The sequence below is a fragment of the Puma concolor genome, chromosome A1 (genome assembly GCF_028749965.1).
Source record: "Puma concolor isolate L17-30 chromosome A1, mPumCon1.1.hap2, whole genome shotgun sequence".
NCBI classification, from domain to species: domain Eukaryota; kingdom Metazoa; phylum Chordata; class Mammalia; order Carnivora; family Felidae; genus Puma; species Puma concolor.
This window is the reverse complement of record NC_141667.1, coordinates 111,384,965-111,411,993: the sequence shown is the minus strand read 5'-3', so window position 1 is coordinate 111,411,993 and position 27,029 is coordinate 111,384,965. Positions and strand designations below refer to the sequence as shown.

At 39.3% G+C, this 27,029-nt stretch overlaps 1 protein-coding gene across 2 annotated transcripts in view; it reads left to right on the top strand.

Annotated features, from left to right (window-relative positions):
• Positions 1–13,858, top strand: part of ZSWIM6 (zinc finger SWIM-type containing 6) — a 199,427-nt gene extending 185,569 nt beyond the window's left edge. For both annotated transcript variants that reach the window (XM_086700215.1, XM_086700218.1), the window contains exons 10-14: positions 3,249–3,384; positions 6,553–6,710; positions 7,342–7,505; positions 9,230–9,311; positions 11,109–13,858. In XM_086700215.1, the coding sequence (XP_086556341.1) occupies positions 3,249–3,384; positions 6,553–6,710; positions 7,342–7,505; positions 9,230–9,311; positions 11,109–11,971 (1,403 nt within the window). In that variant the 3' untranslated portion in view covers positions 11,972–13,858. The remainder of the gene's footprint in view (positions 1–3,248; positions 3,385–6,552; positions 6,711–7,341; positions 7,506–9,229; positions 9,312–11,108) is intronic.
• Positions 13,859–27,029: the final 13,171 nt, after the last annotated feature.

Below are 27,029 nucleotides of genomic sequence, written 5' to 3'. Positions count from 1 at the left end.
GTAGATTCACCAAGTTCAAAGTTTCATGGACTTTCTAAGGCAGTCTTAATTCTCTTCTTTTTATAAGGTCAAGAGCTGAATGGCCTAAGAAATTTTGGCTGGCATTATTTTTAAAAAGTTTTTTTTCTTTGTTTTGTTTTTTTTCTGGAAAAGAGTAAGTGTAATTTGTATACTAGCCTAATCTTTTATGCAAATTTCGGTGATGCCTATTGGGTAAAGTTGCTTCTATATCTCAAGTACATGGGTATTATTATTGTGGGATTGTCTGTGATTGATAGATGAGTAAAGTGTGGTGTTCTCATCATATATTTAGAACTGTTGCATACAGGGAAAGGATTTAGAGAAAGTAACATTTCACTGCCTTTTATTTGTCCAAAGCTAAAGATCTCTTTGAAAGAAAAACCTTTATCAAATATATTACAGTATCATACATTTGTGTGTTTTATAAGTGTATTTTAAAGGGAAAATGTTCTTAATAACAAGAGTAATTTTGGTAAAATTCTTGATAGTAATTTTTTGAAGCACTCTCCTTAACTTTTTTTTTTTCTTCTAAAGATTAAAAAAAGCCAACTTGGCAAATTTCAGGTGATCTTCATTCTTTTATTACTGTTTTGTTTTAGTTCCCTCCTGTTTAATTCCTTTTGATACAAGCAGTACCATTAGCCACAAACTTTTATGTTGTCATTGGCTCTTAGTAACTGAGTTTTGATTTCCATTATACTGAAGGACAGGAAGAGAATGTGTGCTTTTTATAGAGTTGATAGTGTCTTATACCTGTTTATCATTTGCCTTTTTAAATGTCTCCATGTTCATTACTCATGAATATTTTAAAACTTTTTCTTAGCTTTTGATTAGCGCATCCCTCCCTGTTAAACATTTTTTTTAAAGAACTGTGCCTGCTAAGGAATGCTGTTGATTCATCACAGCTTCCTTTACTTTCCTGATCCTGCTAGGACTGTAAAGAATGGGTAGTGCAGGACGGGAAGCAGTCTAAGGGGAAGCCAAGGGACCATTTCTGTAAACTCCTGAAAATAAGCACTCCGTGACTGAGTTCACTGCACTGGGGCATCAGTTCTTCTTACAGTTTCTTTGTAAATTTCAGGAGCATAGTAGTTAGCAGACACTAACTATTCTGAAATAAAAGATGCTAACTTTTTCTGAAAAAGAAACAGTAGTAACCCTGTATTGTTGCTGCGTGTTGATCGCTTTTGACCACAATGCAATATTGGCACATTGGGCCAATTGACATAATGGTAAAGCACTTCTGGGAGTTCAGGGATTACACTGATTATTCATCTACAAATAATTCTGAATAATCGGCCGAATGTTTTTCTTGTTGGGAGGTATCATAACAAGAAGTGTTGATTATGTATCCTGGCCTGTTTTGCATAGCACAAAAAGGTAACTTGATGATTTAAGGGAAACATTGAAAGGAAATGGAGGAGAAATGAAGAAAATAGATAGTCTACAAGTTTGCTATAACTAGGCCTTAAGTAGAGTTAGTGTCTTAGTCTTCCCAGGCTGCCATAGCAAAATACTGCAGAGTGGGTGGCTTAAGCAATAGAAATTTCACACAATTCTGGAGGCTGGGAAGTCCAGGGCCAAAGTGCTCGATAATTAAATTTCTGGTGAGCCCTCTCTTCCTGTCTTGTATATGTCTGTCTTCTTGTACTCTCACAAGCAGAAGGGTAGAAAGAGAAAGAGAACTCTTTGATATCTGTTCTTATAAGGACACTAATCCTATTGGATCAGGGCCATACCCTATGAACCCATTTAACCTTCATTACCTCTGTAAAGGCCTTATGTCCAAGTATAGTTCACCTTGGGAGTTGGGGCTTCTGCATATGAATTGGGGTGGGGAATATAAACTTTCAGCCCATAATAATAATTTAAATAGTTTGGCCTCATTATTTAAACTAAAGGCAGAATGATAATGCTATATCAACTTTTGCAGAATATTTTTAAATGTCTTAAACGTAAAAGAAAGGTCATGGATTTGGTAAAATTAGAACTCTAGGGTGGATTTTAGTTTGCCTAGGTAAAAAAACAAATTTTTATGAGAATACGATTTTCAAAGTCCTTAAATAATGAACAGTTCAAAAATACTAACCAAAAAATACAGAAATGTTAAAATAATCTCTATTAAAATTATCTGTGCCCAATTCCAACTCTTCACACCATTTCTTCTGAACTGACATTTCTTGCATTCTAAACTCTTCGCCAGACTGATTTTTCTCATGGAAAACAAATGTATTATGTCCTTTGAGCAGTAGTGTCATGGTTCATAATTCTAGAAATCATTAAACAAATGTTACCCAAAGGTGACATGGAAACTAATTTATTAAACACTTTACAGTAACTAAACCTCAAAGTACCTAAGTGGAAAGTAGTTGAACTAACCACTGTGGTTTCCTTTCAAAATTTATTTTAAAATTTGGTATTGCCTTTCTTCGGGCAGCGTTCAGAGAGCTCACAAGGGAAGTTAGTTCTGTCACCATGCCTGTCATAACCTACTAAGAAATGAGTTTTGACAGCTTAAATGTAATTTTACTTTTGAAATTGGTCTTTTGGAGCCCTCAAAGTAGTAGATTTCCAGTTACTTTAATTTTTTTTTCTTTTGCCTGTGGTGAGTATCAAATGGATTACTAACTATTCTTTTATTATTAATCACTTTCCGAGAATTAATACCTATTTCTGCTTATTAGAAGCAACTGTGTTTAAAGTCTTTGCATTGGGATTTGTGGTTTAAGAGTCCTCCCTTGAGGCGAAGCACTCTTTTCTGGAAACCTGACTTGTCCATGCCCACAAGACTGATGGGGTCCGGGGGCAAGTTCCACAGTTAAGCTGCACAGTCGTCTGTGCGTTTGCAAATCTGGATGCTCAGATGTCACACAGTGAGAAAGGATGTCTCTTGAATTCAGTGAGATTTTATGCTTCAGAGGGTTTCTTTCTCTGAAGCAGTTATAATATGAAAAAGCTCTGCCCCTTAGTTCTGTGATTCTCATTTTCGCTATGGTACAGTTAGTTGGGGACTGTTCCTGAAGTGATTGGATACTGGATACTACACCCTGTGGAATCATTTTTGACTAAGAATTGTATTTCTTTCTACTATGTCACTTTGGTTACATTCTTAACTAGAATAGCTTGTATATGTCATAACGTTACATAAAAATTTTTAAAAATATACTTTACAAGAAGTCTTAGTTCCTTTTTTAGGAATGTAAAATGTGTATGCTCTCTTCCCACAGCCGGACCATATAGTGGTTTAGGCGAAATAATCCATCGGGAGAGCGTTCCAATGCACACATTTGCCAAGTATCTCTTCACCTCTCTCCTACCTCATGATGCTGAATTGGCATACAAAATTGCACTGAGAGCAATGCGGTACGTATTCACAGCCCAGTCGGGCAGAGGCAATCCAAATTCCCCACTGGGAAAAAAATGGCTGTTAACTGACTTCTCATTCGTTCATATCTCTTGTAGGCAGCAGCAAAGCTAAAGAAACTATTTATGCTTCTTGGATTGTTGTAGTGGTGGTTTGTTTGTTGGTTTATTTGGCTTTTTATTTTACAGTAAAGGAAGAATTGTCTCCTAGACTGCTATCATACTTGTGCTCATGGTGGCTTTTTCTTACTTTTCTTGAAGCTAGAATTTGGGAATTAAAGAACAATTTTAGGCCAAGTTTAATCACAAGGGAGCAACAGTTGAAACCTTCCTAATTAGTTAATTGTTTTGAAAATATTAGATTTTGAAACAGTGGTAAATAATAAGTTTACTTGACTGAATGTAATAACTGAGGGAGCCCTTCACACCAGCTGCATCAATAGTGTAGGGAAGGCCATAGTATCGCTGAAACCCCTTTGTGCTCACCTGGAGCTTAAGGGAGGATGAGGCCTGGTGACTAGGGTTGAAGGCAGCACTATTAGGCATTTTCCAGGACCTGCTCTCCTCAGTCTGACTACTTCCGTCTCCTCCCCAGCCCTCCCTTTCATGAATGATAATTAGATTATGTTGTTCTCTGCCACTGACCTTCCTATTTTCACTTTCCTTTTTATTTATTCTGAAAAAATTTTTTAGAGAGAGTGCACAAGAGGGGTAACGGGGGTGGAGGGGCAAAGGGGGAGAGAGAGAATCCCAAGCAGACTCCCCACTCAGCACGGAGCCCAGCACAGGGCTGGATTCCATGACCCTGGAATCATGAACCGAGCCAAAATCAAGAGTCGGATGCTCGACTGGCTGAGTTGCTCAGGTGCCCCTTCACTTTACTTTTTAAAGTCTGTTCATCAAATATTTTTTACCATGAATTTGTCTAGGTGAATATTTTTTAATGAATTCAAGATTATGTTTTTTAATCTTAACTGTTGCCTATTAAACGTTAAGGACCTGAAAGGCATATCTCCTTTTCTTAAAATATGAGATTTTTCCTTTTTTAAATAATTAAAACATTCCTGTCTTAAAGTGCAGATTAGACTTAGTTATAGTCACCAAAGAAAGACAGACCATGTACACACACGCCTAAGAGTTTGAGGTGCTGGGGAGTAGTTTGGTCCCGTAGAATCTTTTCATCAAAGTTTCTGTGTCCGGAAACATTGTAGTGGATTCGAAAGAAATTCTTGCCTGTGTGAGGGCAGCTTACATCTTTCAGGAGGCCTCTTTTTTTATGCAGTGAGTGTGCGTGTGTGTGTGTGTGTGTGTGTGTGTGTGTGTGTGTGTGTGTGTACCTACCTGTGTGCCCATGTGTATTGAGTCTGACGTCTTTTAACTTGGTATTCTTTCCTTGGCGCCATGAAATCTGTTTAACCTGTCAGAGAAACCTTGTTGAGTTCTCTCTTATCTAATTTTTAAAATGTCCCCAGATCAATTAATAACTAACATAAGCAGAAATCCCCCCACCAAATTACTTTATACCCCTTGGTCTATTTTAGGGCACAGTTTTGTAAGTTTTTATTCCCATTTTTGGAAGCTGAAATAGAAGTTGTCAGACGAAGACAGATGCTTAGCTCTATGCTTCCATAAATCTTAAGAATTTTGCTCCTGTTTGAAAGGGAAGAATGCTAATGTTATATGATTGCTAGGACCACTGTAAAGTTGAGGGGTCAAATAAAAGGTTTCTCTGTGATTCTAGCTTATGGGAAGGTATCTGTCAGGTAGAAAGGCTTGCTTTGTAACACTCACAAACTCACTGATGTCTGTCCTTGGTTGCTGCCAAGGCAGTTTGTTTATGGAGGATATTAGTAGGGCCCTGGGGGATTGTTTTCCAACCTTTTCTTCTACTTGCCACTGGTCCTGCTAAAAGACTGCTGTGGAAGGGAGGTAGTGTGACCTACTAGAGCCTCTCAAGGCAGCCAGGGCAACAGGAAAGAAAAGAGACCTGTAGCTTACTTGCTTCTTCGTCCTTGTGGAAGTGAGAGAAGGGTGGGAGAGCGGGAAAAGGGTGTTTTTAGCACTCATTTTCTCATCCTTTTAGCATATTGACCAGTTTCCTCTACAGCAACTCTGGAATGATCTGCCTGTGAACACAGGGGCATTCTAGGTTTTTTGAAAAGTTAAATAGCAACTCCACCAAAATTCTTCTTACTTAATAGCTTACCTTGCCACTCTTTAATGCTCACATCTCTTTGTCCCTAGATAAAAGGAAATGAAAGTGAGGCATTTGGCTTAGCAGAGCAGTAACTGCTCTTGGGTGAGGCCCCAAGGCCAGCCTCACACCCTTTGGTCTTCAGCTCTTATTCCATAGTCCCTAACACTGGTATACCTGAATTAAGGTCAGCGTTTTGATGATTGTAAAGGAATAATTGCAGTTGTAGCTACTCTGCTTATCTCTTTGGTACTTCTATCTGGAAGAGATTGCTAAGCACGTGCTTTGTTTTCCAATAATTGTTCTTTATTTGTCAACATATTCTCAGTCAAACATAGACTGATTGAAATTAGAGATCTCACTGAATTTATGCAAGACTGTCAAAGGACAAATACTTGGATCATTTGCATTCATCATCTCTGATAGGATTGATAGAACATATTCTAACTACAAATTCCTGAAGTAATAAGGAACTAATTCTGCAGGAAGCATGAGTTTATTTTTTGTCTAACTTCCCCTCTTATGTTGTGTTTTAATGAGTTAGCTTATCCATTTCAGCTATCCACTGATCCCTGACCGTTGCAAGCTCAGTCTTAAATGTTCACCTGACTATCAGTTTCTGTTGATTCTTATTTTTTTAATGAGTGATAAGATTCAAAAATTTTAAAGTAGGTAAACATCGAGCCTTGTGTTTCAGATCTCTTCATTGCTATATATCTTCATTTCCTTGAATAATTGCAATTTTTTGAATGATGCTAAGGAAAAGAAATCTCTTAAGTTTGGGTAATGAGCAATTAACAAGGTGACTTTGGCATCCAGATAGCAGAGTGTAGCTGTACCAGCTCTTCTTGCACCAAGGACCTGAGCAGTTTCTCCCAGCATCTACCCATTCATCTGCTTTCTGACCAGACCCTGTGGCCAAGGTGATGGACCAGGAATAACTGGGAGCCAACTGCCTTGTCTTCTCATTACAGGTTACTAGTATTGGAATCTACTGCTCCAACTGGAGACCTCACCCGCCCACACCATATTGCGTCAGTTGTTCCCAACCGATATCCTCGTTGGTTCACTCTAAGCCACATAGAATCCCAGCAGTGTGAGCTGGCATCCACCATGCTAACTGCAGCCAAAGGTATTGGATTGTCCTGAGACTTCATGGTTAAATAGTTTGCCTTTTTTATTTAAACGGTCATGTTTTCCATCCACTTCTCAGTAGTGGTGCTAATGTCTGGTTGTAAGGACATTAGCTTATAAGGTAAAACAAGTGCTACTCACTTGAACCTGACGTTTTCCTCTTTTAATTGCATCATTAAACTCGGTGCTGACAGAGTTTAGGTTTAGTGTCATGCCATGTAAATGTAGGTTTAGTGTCATGCCATGTAAATGTGGTTCAGGTTCAGAAGCAGATTAAAATGTTAGGTGACATATTTTTTTTTCTCCCTGAAATATTCACCAAAAATATGTAAGTAGGAACTAAGGAGGGTTTTTTACTATCTCATGTTCATTCCGGTTAATTTTGTGCCTTTGTTACTGAGGATGTGTCTCCGTGTATCTTTGTGAAGCGGAGATTCATAGGCATGTAACTCTGGAACACTTAGTTGTAGTGACATCTGTGCCATATGTGAACATTTCAGGTAAATTAACTTGCGCTTTATGTTTTGTTTTGTTTCCTTTTTTCCCTCCCTCTTGTGTGTGTGTATATGTATGTGGTTGTATGATTTGTTTTGTTTTGCTTTGGTTTGGTTTTCCCATGTTCGTTGCAGGCGACGTTCGGAGGCTGGAAACAGTATTAGAATCCATCCAGAAAAACATTCACTCCTCATCCCACATCTTCAAGCTTGCCCAAGATGCATTTAAAATAGCAACTCTCATGGACAGTTTGCCAGACATCACTCTTTTGAAAGTGTCTCTGGAGCTGGGCCTGCAGGTACATGACTGGTGGTCTTTCCTGGGGCACCACGAACTGCTAAATAAAGGCATCATCTTAGGGTTGTTTCTGTTTGGATATTTTAGTGCAGGCAAATGACTCTTCAATGCACAAAATGGTTAGGCTTTAGAAGAGCACTGTATTTCAGAGCTATGCTCATTGCCAGCTGAACCAGACTGCTGCCTGAGGTGCAGGGATTGTACTTTTAGAAACCCTGTATGTGTCCTTCAATAACAAAGGTCATTTTCTGAATTATGGCCTTAACACCGCTGTTTGTCCTTTAATGAATAGAGGAGATTGTTGCTAGTAAGAGACTTAAATAGAACTATCGTGTATAATAAAGAATCAGTTGTGGGGTTAAATTTTTAGAGGAAGTATGAATATTTATTGATGTTTGCATTTTCATTATAGATGGGCAGTTCTAGCTCCTTTTTATAACCTTGAGAAAATTAGGTAAAGGAGGAATGATTGGGCCAGGGTCCAGTTCCAGTATTCCGGCAGGCTTTCTTAGTCATACAAATGGATGTTTGCTTCCTTATAGTTTCTAAAAAAAATTCCTATATAAACCAGGAACTGAAAAGTTTAAACTTTGATCTGTCTCAGGAAATCTCTCCATTAAAATATATACCATATATACCATTAAAAGCATTGAAAGAAATTATTACATAATTACCTTAAGTATGGGGAGTAGAATGTCCTGATCAGATGATTAATGTAGATTTTTAGTTACGGAGTCTCCTCATGATGGTTAATAAAGTTTAAAGACTTAGATTACAGGAAAATGTACTCACCCTATATAGTAGTGTCCAAGTAGAGGGTAGAGAGGATTGCTGCTATACAATGACATTTTAGAAGTTTCTTTTTAAAAATAAATTTGTGCTCTCTGGCTTATTTTTGTTATCATTTGCCTCTTTAAGGAATGATGCAGAAAGTACCATTAACACAAGCTTTCTGGTTATTTGGAATTCTGGCAGGTTTTTTTGGATAAATCTGGCAGATCACTTAGAACTTAACCCCTGCCTTATTCTTTCTAGGACCCAAGAAGAAATCCCACAATGCCTTTCTAAGGCTTTAGGCATGTCATTCCCCAGATGTTCTAAATCTTAAAGGGTGGGGGAAGTAGGAAGAGGTGGATCAACTTATTTTAGGATCTTATTAGAAAGTAAAAAACAAAATCAGATGACTAATGATGCCAAAAAATTATTTCTTTCCGTAGACCTAGGCATATCTTCTTGATCACCAGAAAAAAGAACACCCAGATTTTCAAGGAGTAACTAAAATGATTATTTTAAAATACCTGTTTGTCCACTGAGAGGTCCTAGTCAGAATTAGTTCATGAAGAGCCTCAGAAATCTAGAATCAGAGAATATGTTAAAGCTGTGGAGGAGGTGAGGGCATGGACTGTGCTTAATCCTGCAGTCCAGCGCTCTGGTTTTGCAGATGAGAAAAGTGATAATTGAACAACTGGCCCAGGATGCCGCATCTGGTCAGTCGGCCGATTTGGAGTAGAATGTGGGCCCCCTGCTTCCTAGGCAAGGTCAAGGCCAGCTAGGGAAGCCATGGTCGAATCTAAATTGATGTGCAGAACTTTGCTCTAAATATGGCTCTCCATCCTCCTAGTCATAGGGAATACTCCTAGTAGTTTATACCTTGGGATGAATTATTTCCTTTTTCCATTGACTTAGGGTCATCTTCTGAAATATTTTGTTATCCTGTGTTTATAGGTTATGCGAATGACACTGTCCACCTTAAATTGGCGACGGCGGGAGATGGTGAGGTGGCTGGTGACGTGTGCTACTGAAGTGGGTAGGTAAACTCTGGAGAAGGAGAAACTTTCCCCAGTGCCTCCTGGTTGGATTTAACTCATCATTTATAAATACAAGAATGTTTTTCCTCTTTTACCTGGATTTCTCGAAGGCTCCTTGTTCCTTCTAGCAACCCACAGGGTCTTCCTTTCCTCCAACCCCTGCCTCCAGCCTTTAGTTGTACTGTTCCTCTTCTCAACTATCACATTTGTGAGGCTTCATACTCCTGTTTAAAATTGAATAAGTCACTGAGTAAATACTTTTTGTTCATTTCTGTCATTCTTAAGGTGCTTTTAGTAACTTTTTGTGATAATCAGGCCTATGGTTGTTTCTTTAAGTTTTAATTTGTATTTATTTTGAGCGAGCTAAAGAGTGAGCAGGGAAAGGGCAGAGAGAGAGAGAGAGAGAGAGAGAGAGAGAGAGAGAGAGAGAGAGAAAATCCCAAGCAGGTTCCATGCTGCCAGCACAGCCCGATGTGGGGCTGGAATTCATGAACTGTGAGATCATTATCAGGTTTATAGTTTTATATTCAAGAGTTGCAGAGTGAATCCTTGGTAGGTTGGAAACCACATTTGAAACTAACTTGAGACTGTGGGTTAGTGGTTAGATCCATTTTAATTAAAATAATATAAAGTTATCTAGGTGTGCTGAGATTTTTCTTTATCATCTGAGGGCATATGTCATCATATCCAACAGATAAATGACAGTGTGGGTTAGGTGAGCTTTCGGGTATGTGAAACTTATAAGAAGATCCTCCTGGTTGCCCATAATCTGCAATTTGTGAGACCATCAACCGTTTCCCCTCTGTTGCGGTAAATCAGTACTAAAGAAAATTAGATTTCCAGTAGGAATGTCAACAAACAAAATGGTGGCTGCTTTAAATGAGTGTTGGTTAAATTGTTTTCCTGTTTGCATGAGAAAAGGGTATATACCCCTCTTGCTGAGAGGACACTGCCACCTGAGTTTTTAGATATTGTAAAATCATTCTTCTTGGTTTTTTTCTTTTATTAATCTTAATGGTTTGTTACTTTGGAAAAAAGGAAATTGGTCTCAGTATAAAAATTGTATCATTAGATTGTTGAGGTGATGCTTTAGTGCAGCATTACAAAAGTAATACCGGTTGGAGAACTGCTAATACAACTTCCGTACTCCTAATTCTCTTTTGAGTTTTAGTACCTTGTCTTCAGATCACTCGCAGTTAAGATTTTCTTATGGCTCAGCCACATTGGGTCTCTGCCCTTAAAACGGTTATGTTATAAAGATCTTGTCAGACATTCCAACATCTGAGTCACCTGTAGGTCTGCTTCTGTTGACGTTTTTCTCTTGATGACAGATCATATTTTTCTGCTTCTTTGTGTGTCTTAATCATTTTGTATTGTGTGTACTTTAAACTATATACAAACACACACCCTCCATAAAAACTTTCTCTTTTGGTGAGAGTGGTCATTTTTTTCTGACTCAGATTCTGTGGTGGATAACTGACAGGAGGCCCCAGTGAACCAGAACTCATTAGCAATAAGCCATTTTCTGAAATGGCAAGCAGTGCAGTGCACATACCAGCTACCGAGGAAGTTTATTATGGGAAATTCATGTTTCTTTTAGGTATTTCACTGAATAATAATCTGTCATAACCTTATTCTAAAAGGTTGCACCCAGGCACATTACCTTCCAGGATTTCATGGCCTAGCTCACGTCCTGTGATGGTTAACCATGTAAACGTTGATTGTTAGGTGGAAATAAGGCAAGACCTCTGTGCAGCCTCCTCGTCAGTAATAGGGCTTCTCTGTGTTCCTTGAAGGTGTCTATGCCCTGGACAGCATCATGCAGAGCTGGTTTACGCTCTTTACTCCCACTGAGGCCACAAGTATAGTTGCAACCACCGTGATGTCCAACAGCACCATCGTTCGCCTCCATCTGGACTGCCACCAGCAGGAAAAGCTGGCCAGCAGTGCCCGGACACTTGCATTGCAGTGTGCCATGAAGGACCCTCAGAACTGTGCCCTCTCCGCGCTGACCCTGTGCGAAAAGGATCACATAGCTTTTGAGACGGCGTACCAAATTGTTCTAGACGCTGCTACGACCGGCATGAGCTACACCCAGCTCTTTACGATAGCACGGTACATGGAACACCGCGGGTACCCCATGAGGGCCTACAAGCTGGCCACCCTGGCCATGACCCATCTCAACCTGAGCTACAATCAGGATACACACCCTGCCATTAATGACGTTTTGTGGGCCTGTGCGCTCAGCCACTCCCTTGGTAAAAATGAGCTTGCAGCTATAATACCTCTGGTGGTCAAGAGTGTCAAGTGTGCAACGGTACTGTCAGACATTTTGCGCAGATGCACTCTGACCACTCCTGGCATGGTGGGACTTCACGGAAGGAGGAACTCTGGTAAGCTCATGTCACTGGACAAAGCCCCCTTGAGGCAGCTCTTGGATGCCACAATTGGGGCCTACATCAACACGACGCACTCAAGACTCACGCACATCAGTCCTCGGCACTATAGTGAGTTTATAGAGTTCCTCAGCAAGGCCCGAGAGACCTTCTTAATGGCGCACGATGGACACATTCAGTTTACACAGTTTATCGACAACCTGAAACAAATCTACAAAGGCAAAAAGAAACTGATGATGTTGGTTCGGGAGAGGTTTGGTTGATAGAACTTGTATGAATGGGGGTGGGGGGTGGGAAGGGAGGGATGGTTTGTTTTTACTTGAGCCTGCCTTTGTACCCTTTTTAACTTAAAGAACAGAGCCACACCGGTATTATATGTGTATAGTTATATTGCGTTTGCAGACTAAATTGTCATGTTGTGAAAGTTTGTGTGTTTTTTAATTTTTTTCCCTTTTTCTTACTTTTTTTCCTTTCCTTTTATTTTATTATAATTTTTAATTTTTTTCTTTTGGTTTTGTATGAGAGAGAGGTTAAAAAGGTTTGGTTTACACTGAGTATATGTTGTCAAGTGGCGAAAGTCCACATAGCTCTCCTGTTTTCTGTATACGTTCACAGCCTCAAAAAAAAAAAAAAAAATAATTGAAATGGCTTTAAAAACCAAACAGAACACCTCCATCCTGTGATAAGTACCTCGAATGGATTCAGCTTTACTCCTTTGTAACTCATCTTTACATTTTCAGCATATTTAAACAAACCAACAAAATGAAATACTAATAGTTAAAAGGCTGACCCACGTGGCTTTGCAGTGCTGTTCGTCCGGAAGCATGGCACACGATGCTTGTGCATGTGGAAACTTAGCGACTGTCAACATACATTCTCAGGGATTTATCAAAAAAAAAATTAAAAAAAGAATGAGAGCATTTATTGTACTGTATATATATTATAGTATATGTCTGAATATTGAAAATATAACATGAACTAATTTATAAAAAATATTCTATGTAATGCAAAATACTTGAAGCTGCAGTAGCTTGGTTTTAAACAAAAACAAAAAAACTGAGAGAAAACCTATCAGAAGGACTAAAAGAGTGCGCCTTGCTTCAGGGTTGGCTCAGGCGGTGAACTTCATGCTGGGCATCTATGCAGAGCCACCTTTTGGATTGCATGGTTGGACTGCGATCTATTGGGAGAAATGATATATGTATATATATTTATACAGTTTATGTATACATATATATATGTATACACAGAGACACCAGACACAAACACACCACCACCAACAACCACTACACCACACATGCTTGTAACAGGCACTAGAATAAAGAGGGACAACAAAATACACAGCCAGAGCAGCAAGCCTTAGCATTAAGAATATACAGTATGCCGGAACTGGGGTTCGTGCCTCCTAGCCTAGGAAACTTAAAAGAAATATCCTTTTGACACGAAACGCAAAATGTTTTCCAAAACAATTGACATATGATACAACGCCTTTGCAGTGAGCTAATAATAAGCTAACCTTTGTGCACAAATAACATTATATATATTATATATCTATTCTGCATAGGTATTTTGACTTTGTGCAGGACAGAAAGTTGTGTAGGTATGACTGTTCTACTTTTCAGTTTTCTTTCTTTTTTTTTTTTAAATATATTTTATTTTCTCTAGAATTACTCAAAACAAAAGCAGCCTTCTATCTTGCCTTGTCTTAATGCTTTAAAATAACCAAACTGGAGATCTAACTACCAAACTGTTCATTATATTATTAAATACCAACTTTGGTTACAGTATAGTGTCTTTACTTTAGCTGATGGTTCTGTAACCTTGTGCTTTTTAAAGCAATTTTTATGTTTTGGTGCAAAAGTTGTCCAGTGTCTCCTGTTCCCTTCATTAGAGAACATGCTAGAGGTATGTTTGTAGGTATTTTTGTTTAGAAGAACTATTTCATGCGCTCCATTTTATTTATTATAATAGGTAAAAAGAAAAAAAAAAGGTTGTACTTCATCACCCATGTAAACATGCTCATGAAGTTGAAAGTAATTAAGATTTGATACACTGATATCAATTTATTTATGTAACTAAATCACTGTTTTATAAACTTGTTAATGATCAACAATTTTTGTTTTGATTAAAATTAGTTTTTTGAAAGTTGATTCTGCCTCCTTTATGGTATATCTCGTATTACGCTTGAATTTGGTGATTATAGACCAGGATATTACCACATCTCCAAGTGTTTAATACTATGTTCATTCATCCAGTAAATATTTCTGTACTATTTTCTGGGCCCTGGAGATACGGTGGTGAACAAAATTGCACGCTGGAGCTTACTGTCTACTTAGTGGAGAAGACTGACATGAATCATATAATTACAAAGATAAAATATGAGACAGAATAGCTGATTTTTCCTCAGTCTGTACGTTTGGTCATTCTCCCTAATTAATAAACTATAATATGTTCAGGACTTGCTATATTTAATAAATGCTGAGTTTGTGAGAGGTTTTCTGTGTGTGTGGTTTAAAAGGAAATTGCATTATAGGGAGTGAATGCTGCATATGCAATATAAACATTTGTCCCACCTCATCTCCCTCAGAGATTATAGCAAAATGGTGCAGTTAGATTGTATGTATGTATGTATGTGTGTGTGTGTGTGTGTGGTAAAACCACATCACAAATATACCATGTTAATCATTTTTTTTAAAGTGTACATTTTGGTAGTGTTAGTATATTGACGTTGTTGTGCATTATCTCTAGACCTTCCTCATCTTACAGACTAAATTTTATACCCATTAAACAATTTTGTATCTATTAAACAATAGCAGCCCTTTTTCTCCCTTCCCCCAGGCCCTGTATAACCACCGTTCTACTTTCTGTGAACTTGATTACTTTAGAAACCTCATGTAAGTGCAATTACACAGTATTTGTTCTTTGTGTTTTGCTTATTTCACTTATTTCTGTAGTATAACATACTCCAGATCCATCCATGTGGTAACATGTGACGGGATTTTCTTCCTTTTTAAAAACTATTTATTATTGAATTATAGTTGGCATATAATGTTATATTAGTTTCAGGTGTACAACATAGCATTTCAACAATTCTATACATATTCAATGATAAATGTAGTTATCATCTGTCAACACACAATTTTGTTATAACATTAGTGACTATATTCCCTGTGTTGTACTTTTATCTCTGTGACTTATTTTATAACTGGAAGTTAGTAGCTCTTAATCCCCTTCACCTATTTTGCCCCCACCCCCACTGTTTGTTCTCTGTATTTATGAGTTTGTTTTGATTTTAAATTCCACATATAAGTGGGGTGCCTGAATGGTTCAGTCAGTTGAGCGTCTGACTCTCCATTTCAGCTTGAGTCATGGTCCCGGGGTCGTGGATTTGAGCCCCGTGTGAGGCTCCGTGCTGAGCGTGGAGCCTGCTTAGGATTCTCCCCTTTCTCTCTCTCTGTCTCTCTCTCTCTCTCTCTCTCTCTCTGCCCCTCTCCCTCTCTTTCTAAAATTAAATTTTAAAAAATTAAAAAAAATAAATTACACATATAAGTGCAATCATGTGGTAATTGTCTCTCTGATTTATTTCGCTTAGCGTAATACCCTCTAGATTCATCCATGTTTTCGTAAATGGCAAGATCTCATTCGTTTTTATAGTTGAGTAATATTCCTTTGCATATATGTACCACATCTTCTTTATCCATTCATCCATCAGTGAATAGTTGGATTGCTTTCATATCTTGGCTATTCTGAGTAATGTTACAATAAACATAGCGATGCTTGTATCTTTTCGAATTAGTGTTTTCGTTTTCTTTGGGTAAATACTCAGTAGTAGAATTACGGGATCGTACATGATTTATATTTTTAAAGAGTTTTATATATATATACATATATATATATATGTATATATATATATATTCAATCTTTATTTATTTTTGAGAGAGAGAGTGCCAGCGGGAGAAGGGACAGAGAGAGAGGGAGGCACAGAAACTGAAGCAAGCTCTAGGCTCCGAGCTGTCAACACTGATCCTGACATGGGGCTCGAACTCACGAACCGTGAGATCATGACTTGGGCTGAAGTGGGACACTTAACCAACTAAGCCACTCAGGTGCCCCAGGATTTGTATTTGTAATTAGTTGAGGAGCCTGTGTACTATTTTTCACAGTATATCTTCCCACTAACAGTGCACGATGGTTCTTTTTTCTCTATATCGTCACCAGCGTTTATTTCTTGTCTTTTTGATACTAGCTGTTCTGACTGGTGTGAGGTGATCTCTCATTGTGGTTTTCATTGGCATTTCCCTCATAATTTAGTGATATTGAGCATCTTTTCATGTGTATGTTAGCCATTCTTACATCTTTCCTGGAAGATGTCTGTTCAGGTCCTCTGTCCATTTTTTAATCAGATTGTATTTTTGGTGTTGAGTTGTGTAAATTTGGCTATTATATATTTTAGAGTTATCCCTTATCATATATGTCATTTGCAGATACCCTCATTCAGTAGATTGCCTTTTTGTTTTGTTGATGGTCCCCTTTGCTGTGCAAAAGCTTTTATTTTGGTATGGTCTCAGTTGTTTATTTTTGCTTTTGTTTCCATTGTCTGAGACCTATCCATAACCTAGACCTATGTTGCTGTGGCTGATATCTAAGAGATTACTGCCAGTGTTTTCTTTTAGGAGTTTTTATGGGTTCAGGTCTTACATTTAGGTTTTTAAATCTCTTTTGAGTTTATTTTTGTCTATGAGGTAAGAAAGTGGTCCAGTTTGATTCTTTTGGGTGTAGCTGTCCAATTTTCCTCAACACCATTTATTGAAAAGCCTCTCTTTACCCCTTAGTATGTGCCTCTTTTGTCATAGATTAATTGACCACAGAAGTGTGAGTTAGCATTTTCCTTTTTTAAGCTGCGTGGTAGTCCATTATATGTATGTGTGACATTTTGTTTTTATCCATCAGTGTAGATTATTTGGGTAGCTTCCATCTCTTGGCTATGGTATATAGTGTTGCTATAATGTAGATATGCAAAAGCCCGTTGATACTCTGCTTTAAATTCTTGTGTCTTTATACCCAGAAGTGATATTGACAAATAGGGTTATTTTTAACAACACAATTTTTTAAATGCATATTTACTTTGAGAGAAAGATAGACAAAGTGCAAGTGGGGGAGGGGCATGGAGAGAGGGAAAAAGGGGGGGAGAGAGAGAATCCCAAGTAGGCTCCAAGCTCAGCACGGAGCCCAACGTGGGGCTCCATCTCGTGACTGCAGGTTCATGACCTGAGCTGGTATCAGGAGTTGGCCCCGTAACTGATCAAGCCACCCAGATGCCCTAACAAATACGTTTTTTAAAGCTACAGTTTTCAAAATACTTAATCCCTTGAAATATTTGTAAAGTTTCTTTTGTTACACAGTCTTAACGGTGTATTCCAAATGTTAACAGGTTAAGTCAATAGGTGAAAGTTAAAATAAATGTGTCTCTGACATTTTAAAATCCCATTATTGCCAAGTAGAAATAAAAATTAAAACTAAAATGGTATGAGGGTTGGTTCTGTTATGCAAGTTTATTCTTGTTTTTTTGAAAATTGATGTTGCCTAAAGATAAATATAAATTCACGTGGGTCTATTAAAACAGACATTTCATAATGAAGTGGACTGCTGAAAAGTTAGGAGGAGTGGCATCAGAGGAATAAAGGTGACTGGTAGTATAGAATTGGAGATCTCCCCTGATGGCAAATTCTTTTGACTACCTTTGCAGAGAGATCTTAAAATTATTGTGAGCCTTTAGATAAAAGATGGAGTTCAAGGATGTCAGGCAAATGAACTCACATTACTTTCTCATTCCCGTTTTAGCCAACGTTCTTGAACCACCATGGCTTCAACTCCTAGGTTAGGACTGTGGTCAGGTAGACAAACAGATTTGATAGGTGCATGTTTTCTTACATTCCAATGGGCCCGTGCTAGGAAATGTCCTGAGATTGTTAAAATGTGAATGAACAGGAAGAAGAATGGAGGAAGCGTTAGATAATTCAAGGGGAGAGAATTTGTTCCTAATTGGGGCTTGGACTATAGAATTCTACAATTCACTGCTCTTGATTTGTGATTTCATTTGAGAATGGAAACTAGTTTGGGGGGGAAATGAATGTTTCATAACTTTCGAATATTGTCAGTTGAATAAAATTATTAAGTGGAGTCATTGTAGCCACAATATTATAATACATTATGGTAGCAAAGGACATCTGAGCTTTTTCCAAATTGCTGAAAATGTTAAATGCTATCTGTTTCAGGAAGTAAATGGTCAGTGAGAAGACAGGAAGATGTAGGGGAAGAAAATATCATTACGTAGTCAGGTATATTTTAAAGTAATGTGATTGAAGCAAAATTTAACTGTTTTACAGCAGTAGGAGAACGGATTCAAGCTAGGTTGGGTAAAAGATTGAAATGTAAGATGTACTACAGTGGTTCCTTTAGCCAACATCTTTTGTGTGCCTACCACACGATAGCCATGGTTCTAGGCTCTAGGAAGACAAGTAATGAACAAAAAAATGCCTTTTCTCGTGGAGCACATATTCTTTTTTTTTTTTTTTTTTAACATTTACTCATTTTTGAGACAGAGAAAGAGCGTTAGCCGGAGAGAGGCAGAGAGAGAGGGAGACACAGAATCTGAAGCAGGCTCCAGGCTCTGAGCTGTCAGCACAGAGCCCAATGCAGGGCTCAAACCCATGAACCATGAGATCATGATCTGAGCCAAAATCAGACGCCTAACCGGCTAAGCCACCCAGGCGCCCCATAATGGAGCATATATTCTAAGTGGGAGGAAGACCTAGATAATGTAATTAGCTAGTGATATGTGTTATAAGGAAAAGTAAGGGAAGGAGTGCTATTTTAGGTAGAATAGGCTCAGAGGTCTCCTCATATGGTGAAATATGAACAGATTTCCGAGGGAAGTGAGGGAGGAGGCTGACCATACTAGTGTCTGGCAGATGGGTGTTTCAGGCAGAAGGAACAGCAAGAGCACAGAACCTGAGGTAGAAATGTGACCATGCTCTTGCCTTATCTGAGATCAGCAAAGGAAAGGGCGTGTGACTGGAGTAGAATGGGGTGGGCAGACAGTGAGGGGCAGAGGGAGGGAGGAGATGAGGGTAAAGAGTAGGGGAGTTGGACTATCCCAAAATTATTTTTTATCATTATTCCTATGGAGGTTTGTAGGAAGATTTTTCCTCCATTTGAAGGATTCAGACTAGAGGGAGGAATCCTAGGACCTGATTGGTAAGTGAGATGAGAAACCATTCACTGGCTGCCATGTGATTAGGAGGGATACAGAGAGACAAATTGGGAGGCTCTTAGAATAATCCAGGCAAGAAATGATGGAGCCTGGACCTGGTCACATCAGTGGATATGGTGACAAGTGATTAGAGTCTATATATCTGGCAAGTTGAGCCATTTCCTGATAGTAGATGTGATAATGTGAAAAAGAGAGGCATCAAAAATGACTCCAAATTTTTAAACTTGGGCAACTGGGAGGAAGAAATTGCCAGTAACTGAAATGGAGAAGGTGCCGGGGAGCAAGTTTTTTGGAGGAGGATCAAGAGTTCAGTTTCGCACATTAAATTCGAGATGCGTCTAAGACATCCATGTGGCGCTTTCAAGGCAGAGTTAGTTCAGGAGAAAGATCAGAGAATGAATGAAGATAATTGGATCCAAAATAGAATCCTGAAAATGTTCATTTCTCTTATTTGTTATCCTGACATACACCTTTGCCAGTCCTTCATCTTCCTGACTTCCACATGGCTTCTCCTAGTGTTGAGTCCTCTCTGAATGCTGCTCTTTGTTCACTGAATATTGACTTTATTCTCTTAAGAGTTACCTCACAGATAGGAAACAAATTTCTGATCCTCACATCTCACAGTACTTGGCCAGAGATGGACCATCTTTTCTTAGTTCTAATTTGGCAAATCCCAAGGAAGACCTTGTCATGGCTTGGCCCCTGACATAAGGAGGAGGGTCAGAGAGCACAGACCTGGCCAGGCAAGGACCCCTTGGGGGTGTGGGATTCCAGAGAAGAGATTTATTTTCCACTGTGCAAGCATCATTTTTGGTGTCTTCAATGCCCAGAACAATAATAACCTATTGACAGGCAGCTTTACAAATGTATAACCTTACAAATATGAATATTATGACTTACGAATATCTTGACTTTCCTACCTGTCCTGTCATTTGGCAAGAATTTTACACTTTGTTCATTGTGGAGAATCTTGGGTTGCTTAAAGATTAGGTAAGGGAATGATGGTCCCTATTCTTTCCTACTTACATTTTTATTTTTCTTGTTTTCCCTTTCCCAACTTTTTATTCTAAAATTTTCAAAGAGAAAAGTTGGAGGAGTAGTAAAAACTATTATTTCCTAAATGTCCACACAAGCTGTAAAACTTGAAGCACGTTTTGGCCATTAATGTTAACCTTCTCATGAATCAGTGTGATGTGGTGTGAATTGCCCCTGCACAGGGAACCCAGTTTGAAAATAGGAAGGGAAGAAAACAGCTTCCTTCCTCTTCTCTTTGTCTAATTTCACTGTGTATTAACAATCAGAAAAAAACCTTCACCTCTCCTGATAAACCCTAGCTTGCTGGGTGTGGGACCTTCTAACATAGGCACGTACAAAGGGATTTTGCTTTTCCTCCATGGATGATTTTGTAGATGGACTGCTGCCTTGTAAATATGTTCCTTTAAGTAATATAAAATATAAAAGTAGAGAAGTAATATAAAAGTAGAGAAGCTGAAATCTACTTCAGAGTAGTTTGAACATTGCTTCCATTGTAGAATAGAGCAATGTGCGCATTCACGGATGATGAAAGAAGGTTTGGGGCCAGTGCTAGCACAACTACAGTCCTTCCCTATGGTTTCGGCCATCATCACCATAACAACAATCATAATAATGATGGCAAGCACATTTAGCATTTACTGTGGTTCAGGCACTGTTCTATGTACTTTATATTAGCTATTTAATTCCTCACGACAATCCCATGAAACATGTTTTATCATCCCCCTTTTACCAATGAAACTGAATTACAGAAAGGTTGTCCAAAGCTACACAGCTAGTTAGTGGCAGATTAAAACACAGACAACTGGCTTCAAGGTCCCACTCATGCTTCTCATGGAATTAACTGTGTTAATTGAGCATGTGATGTATTCTTGGAACTGTAGAGGGCCCACAGAAAAATGTAAGACATGGTTCTGACCCTCAAGAAGAAAATGCCACAGTGAATTGTAAAATGGATAAAACGAAGTGGATGGAAATGTCTTAACAACCATTTTGAATTTTCATTAATGGTACAACGTGACATGAATAATTTTATTTTTATTTGGGCCAAAGAAATGCGATTTTATGTGCGTATGTGTTGTGGGTGTTTGAAAACAAGGTAGAAGCTTATTAGCTCACCTGATAGGCCAGAGATAGTCCAGAGAACACCCACATTTTCCATAGCTGGGTTCAACTTGACTAACCTGATCCTGCTGTCATATCACCAGTCAAGGGTTAGGAGCAGATAGTGGAAGGGAAGGACAAGCCCATGGATTTTTTTTTTTTTTCACATGAACAAAGTATGTTTTGTTCTCCTTAATCCGTGAATCATCTCACAGAGCAGCGTTTATCAGAGCATGGTCCATGGACCCCCTGTATTAGAATGACCTGAGGCACTATCAGACATGCTAACTCCTGGACCCCAACCCAGACCGGTGATTTTGACCTTCTGAGTAGGAGACACAGAAATCTGTATAAGGAAGCTCAGTTTTAAAGATTTTTTTTTTTTTTTTTTTTTTTTTTTTTTTTTTTTTTTTTTTGCCTTCATCACATCCAGCATTCCCAGGTCTGTCTGAACGGTCAATTATGAAACAAGGTGGACCAGAAAGAGTAAGCTTGGAGGCTGGGCTCCGTGCCAAGCCAGACCACCCCAGATATTGGAACCCTGCCGCCTTCTCTGCCAACAGCTCTTTGCAGAAGGATTTCTCTCTGCGATTCCCATGTGTCACCCAGAGAAACGCCATTTGTCATGGTCAGGGGGTGCTGCTGCACACGGCTGTGACATACAGTCAGAGAATACCTATGGGCTAGATGCTGGGTGAACTCTCACTAGGTGAAAACCATGAATAGAGCATTCAGCAGAATTTTAGACAGGAATGACTTCCTAGGGTAGTCAGTACATTAGGTTACATGCACAACACCAAAAAGAAACAAACAAAAAAGTGAGCCTGGAAAAAATTTAGGTAGCAATGAACTTGGAAGACATGAGCCTTCTTAAAGTCACACTGTGTGTGCCCCAAACAGTTTCAGATGGCCCTGCCAGCTCTGGCTCCCAGAGCTAAAAGTGCACCTGTGTCTGCTTTCAAACCATTCACTTGTGCCAAATGATCGAATGCTTTCAGTCTTTCACAAGTCATACCTCAAACCCTCTGGTCACCTCACTGGCCATGAGATAAAGCCACTGAGCTTCCATATTGGAACCAGTAAATTTAATTTGTGGATGAAATTCCCCAAATCAATTTTGATTGCTGTCACTCTGGGAGATTTGGGGGACTCAGAACTGATGATGATGTGTGAAAAACACTTCTTTAAATTGCTAGGCAGAGAATTCACGCTCAAGGTCTCCTTGCCCTTCAGATCCCACTGGATTTTCATGAATATCCTGCTAGTGGTTCAGGTGAAATTGAAGTGGGGGTGGTGCATTTTCCTTTATCTTGATGACCTTGTCAAGTGGCTCTTTCTCTGAGCCCTTGGTTTGAAAGCCCCGAAGTTCCACCACATGCTTTATAAAGGCAATACCTTTTCAGGCAGTGGTTTGTTCCTTTCGAGGCTTTTTTGGGAAGACTTAGTCTCACTGTGCACAAGAATCTCTCTAGACAAAGTGGCTTCCTGTTTTTGCAAAGCATTTCCAACCAGCCGTGTTCTCGCACCAGGTGACAAATGACTTTATGCCTCACTGATTTGGTGACTCAGGAGTCCTTGTCTGACCCTATTCAAGTCTAGTAAGAGAAAACCAGACAAACTCTCAGATGTTTGTTTTTTAATTAAAGAGACTTTTGAAAATATTCTTACCTAGAGACACCTGGGTGGCTCAGTCGGTTAAGTGTCTGACTTCGGCTCAGGTCATGGTCTCACAGTTCATGAGTTCGAGCCCCATGTTGGGCTTTGTGCTGACAGCTCAGAGCCTGGAGCCTACTTCAGATTCTGTGTCTTCCTCTCACTCTGCCCCTCCCCTGCTCACGCTCTCTCTCAAAAATAAACATTAAAAAATTTTTTTTAATTATTATCTGTTATTTGCCAATTGGTGCTTCTGTTTCTGGTTACTCTAAGGGGAGAAAGGCTCAGGACCTGGTAGTCATTGAGTGGATATAACCTGTTAATAACAAATCACCAAAAGAAACGTGCCTGGCTTATCTTGTTTCTCCAATTAAAGCTCTGACAGAGGCTGTTATGGTTGTGAAGCATAATAAGGAGATTGTGTGATGTGGTAAAGATGCTTTGCTTTACCAAGAGCAGTATCCCAGATTTCTGAGTTATTACATAAAACCATGGTGATTGTGGGCTTTGCTCCAAAGGGAAGATAAATTTATCAATGGTGTAAGGCCTTTCATTTGCTCATTGAGTCCTCCAAGGCCTCCCTCCCCCAGTGTGGCTCCCTGATGGGGTCAGAACTCCTCATAAATGCTATTGGAGACAAAGGTATTGCTAGGGCTCTGCCCTTGCCTCTGACAAGCCATGAAAGCCACAACCCCACCAAGGCAGAGAAAGAAATCAAGAAACAAACTAATATTTCATCTTGGATAAAACTAAAAGGCATCCTGTGACCCTCACCATAATATACGAGGGAGGGCTGCCAAATGGAGTGCTATGGGAACATCTTAAAGGAGGAAGTTTCCATTTATACATCTCAGACAGTGCTGGAGCATAATTCTCTCACAAACCCTAGTGGGCTCAAATCCCCATCCCTTATTTGATTCAGTGGCACTAGGATATATCACTAGATGATAGGAGCTTTTCTGGCCCCTGTGTGAAACCGAAAAGTAGCAGGGATGTGAGGCTGAATGAGGAGCATACAAAAATCATCTTGAAGGAGACAGTTTGTTGGAGAGAATGGGGAAGAGAGACTCCAATTCACACACAGTCTTATAACTGCTGATTTCTATGAAGGACAGATAGTTCGCTCATAGGCACCACTCTATGATCATGCAGACTATTTCTGTTGGTCTGAAGCCCAGGCTAGCCTGCCGTGAGAATCTCCTGCGAAATGCTAGTCCAGGAAGAACTAGCCTTATTGAAAGATATGTAATAATTGAAAAAGAATCAGTACAGGATCTACACAAACATGTTATAAGAAAACATGAGGAAAAGAACGAGAATAACAGATAGGAAACAGGCACCAGAAAAATGTGGCCATCAAGTAGATGAAAATTATGACCATATCACCATGAACTCAAAAAATGTCACAAGTTGATCTAGGAACACAAAGCAGAGGCAAGAGCTCAGAGAAGAAACAGCTGTCGTCGTCATCATCATCATCATCATCATCATCATCATCATCATCATCTCCTTTTGCTAATTCATAAACAGACCTTAAAATGTGCCCATCATGGTTCAAATTGCTTTTTATGTATTAACTCATCAATTCTTAAAATAGCCCTGTAAGGTAAATGCTCTCATTTTACTCAATTCAAACACAAAGAGCCAAAAGTCAAGTAACTCAATCAGATTTATGTTCCGGTAAGTGGTATCAAACCCTGACTTCAAAGCCCTCACTTTTAACCACTATACGTTATGGCCCAGCAGCTGGGAGAGTCCAGGAAGGAGACAAAGAGAAATGAAGTACACATTGGAATAAGCACAAAAAGGAATAAACACTGATGGAAATGCAAGAAGGACACAGAGGAAAGGACTGAGAAGCCAGCAAATTGAATTGGAAATGGAGAAAATTGTGACAAGACTAACATGAAAATAATAGAGAGGGACATCAGTCAAATGACATCCATAAATAATATCCCTATAGAACAGAACCAGGCAAGTAGAAGAAAATGCTCAAAGGTATTATTCAACAATATTACCAGAAATGAAAAAGACTTGAATTTCTACTATGGAAGGGCATACCACATCCCCAGAAAAATTGATACACTGAGCATCACATCCTAGTAAAGTAATTAAGCTTCACAGATAAGAAAGGAAGCCTGTGAGCATTCTAACCAAAAAGGAAAAGTTGCCTATACAGGGAAAAACAGAAGGCTGATATTAAGCTTCACGACAGAAATGGCTGATAGTTTTTCAAATCATGGAAAGAAAATGTAAGGAATCCAAGCATTTTATACCCAGCAAATATGTTGATCAAGTGTAAAAGTAGAAGACAAACAGTTTCAAATAGGTAAGATAAGCAGTTCTGTGGACCACTCTTTGAAGAAACTATGAGAAGGCAAATTTTTCCAGCCAAGAGATCAGTGGGAAAACTTTGGCTATAGGAATAGTGGTAAACATTGAATCCCTACAGTTGTAGGACTAAGAATCAAAAAGTGTGGAAATTATGGTTGAAATACAGAATGTAAGTGTCATACAACACTTCACCATAGAAATCACATATTTCACCAAGTTTCTGCAAGGAAAAAAGAAAGCAAACACACTGATTTCCAAAAATTTTAGAGTTGGAGGGCAAATGCTATTTTTTTAGGAGGTAAGTGACAATAGTGTAAGTAGATATAATTGCAGATGACTAGACGGAACTATTGAATAATTTCCATGATATGTCGTTAAGTAGAGGGCAAGTTAGAACAATATATATAGTATAGTATTGTGTAAAGGGCAGGGAAGATTGTGTGTGTGTGTGTGTGTGTGTGTGTGTGTGTGTGTGTGTGTGTGTGTGTGTATGTATGCTATAGATGCATACATTATCTCTTGAAGAATATGTTCAAATGTGTTAACAATGCTTACTTCCAGGGAGAGGATCTGCTTGGTTGGGATATACAGGTAGGAGGGAGACTTTTCATTCTCCAGAATTTCATACCATGTGCTTACATTAACTGATCAATAACTTATTTTTAACCCAGGCTTTGTTAAATCTTCATGAGTGTCAGGTTCACACCACTTTGTTCTTGAGCTATTTTGGGGGGTTGTTCCACTTTGGCATGTTTTGCTTGGGTCTGAGCTCCCTTTGCTGGGCTCCAGGTTATCATGCTAAGCCTGTCTAAAGAGATAATGCACGATTTTCTTCTCGTCCTGGAACCTTTAAGGCCCTAGTGAGAATCACCTTTTGATAAAAAGATACCCTCCCTGGTCCTCATCCCCACCCCACCACCCCACCTCCCTGCTTCTCACCAGGGTCGCTTGCCCTCGATATGAAAATCTCTCCTCCATGACCTCTGAGATCAATGTGCACCACTGGAAGGGGGAAAGCTTTAACCTTCAATCAAGAAGGGTGGAGGAAAGCGGAGGCCCACAAAGAGGGTTAATAAAGTGACTGTTTTCTTTCTTTTGCAGACAACCTGCCACCCACTGAGGCAGGGATAGTCTGCACAAAGGACTCCGGATATAAACAGTGGCCTCTTTATTATTGATTCTAAGGGCTCAATAGAAGGCTCGGACTGAGACAGTGGAAGAGCTGGCTTGTGAGTCATGCCAAATCACCGCATTTCTCTGTGCCTCACAGAATTCTGGACTTTCTGAATGGGCTTGATAGGACAACTCCTGCCAATTGAGGTCAAATATTGCTGATCACTTTTGCTGAGAAGGACGTTTATTCCCTTCTCATATTTGTAAATACATGCATCAAGATGTACTCTTCTCTTGCCAGCTTGACCAGTTCTTCCTGATGGAGTGCTGCCTTCCTGCTGAAGGCAGCCTGGGGTGGTGTATTCCCCCACAGAAAGGCTCCAGCCAGGACAGAAATTGCTTCGGTTCTGAGGTCTGGAGCCAAAATTTCCCCTTGGTATGAGGTTGCCAGACTGAGCTGCCTACAACAGCTCTCCTCTGGCTTGTTCCACACTGGGGTCTTCTAGGCCCTTCCGTGCATGCATCTGACCTCTTTCTCAATCACATCTTGGCCGTCTGACCCTTACCACCCCCTGGGAAACAATGTAGGCAGGGCCTATGACTGTGCCAATCACTGTGGAATGTGCTTCTCTTTTCCTACTATCTGTTGAGGCTTACTGATGCCAGACACTACCCTAGGCATTTTCTGAGTAGAGATTTCATAGCAGTCTTTTGGGATTGGCAATTGAAGGTTAAAGAAGTTTCAGACATAGGCCTATTTCTACCTGACTCCAAATCTACAATTTGTTCAACTGGGTCACCATCTTATTCAT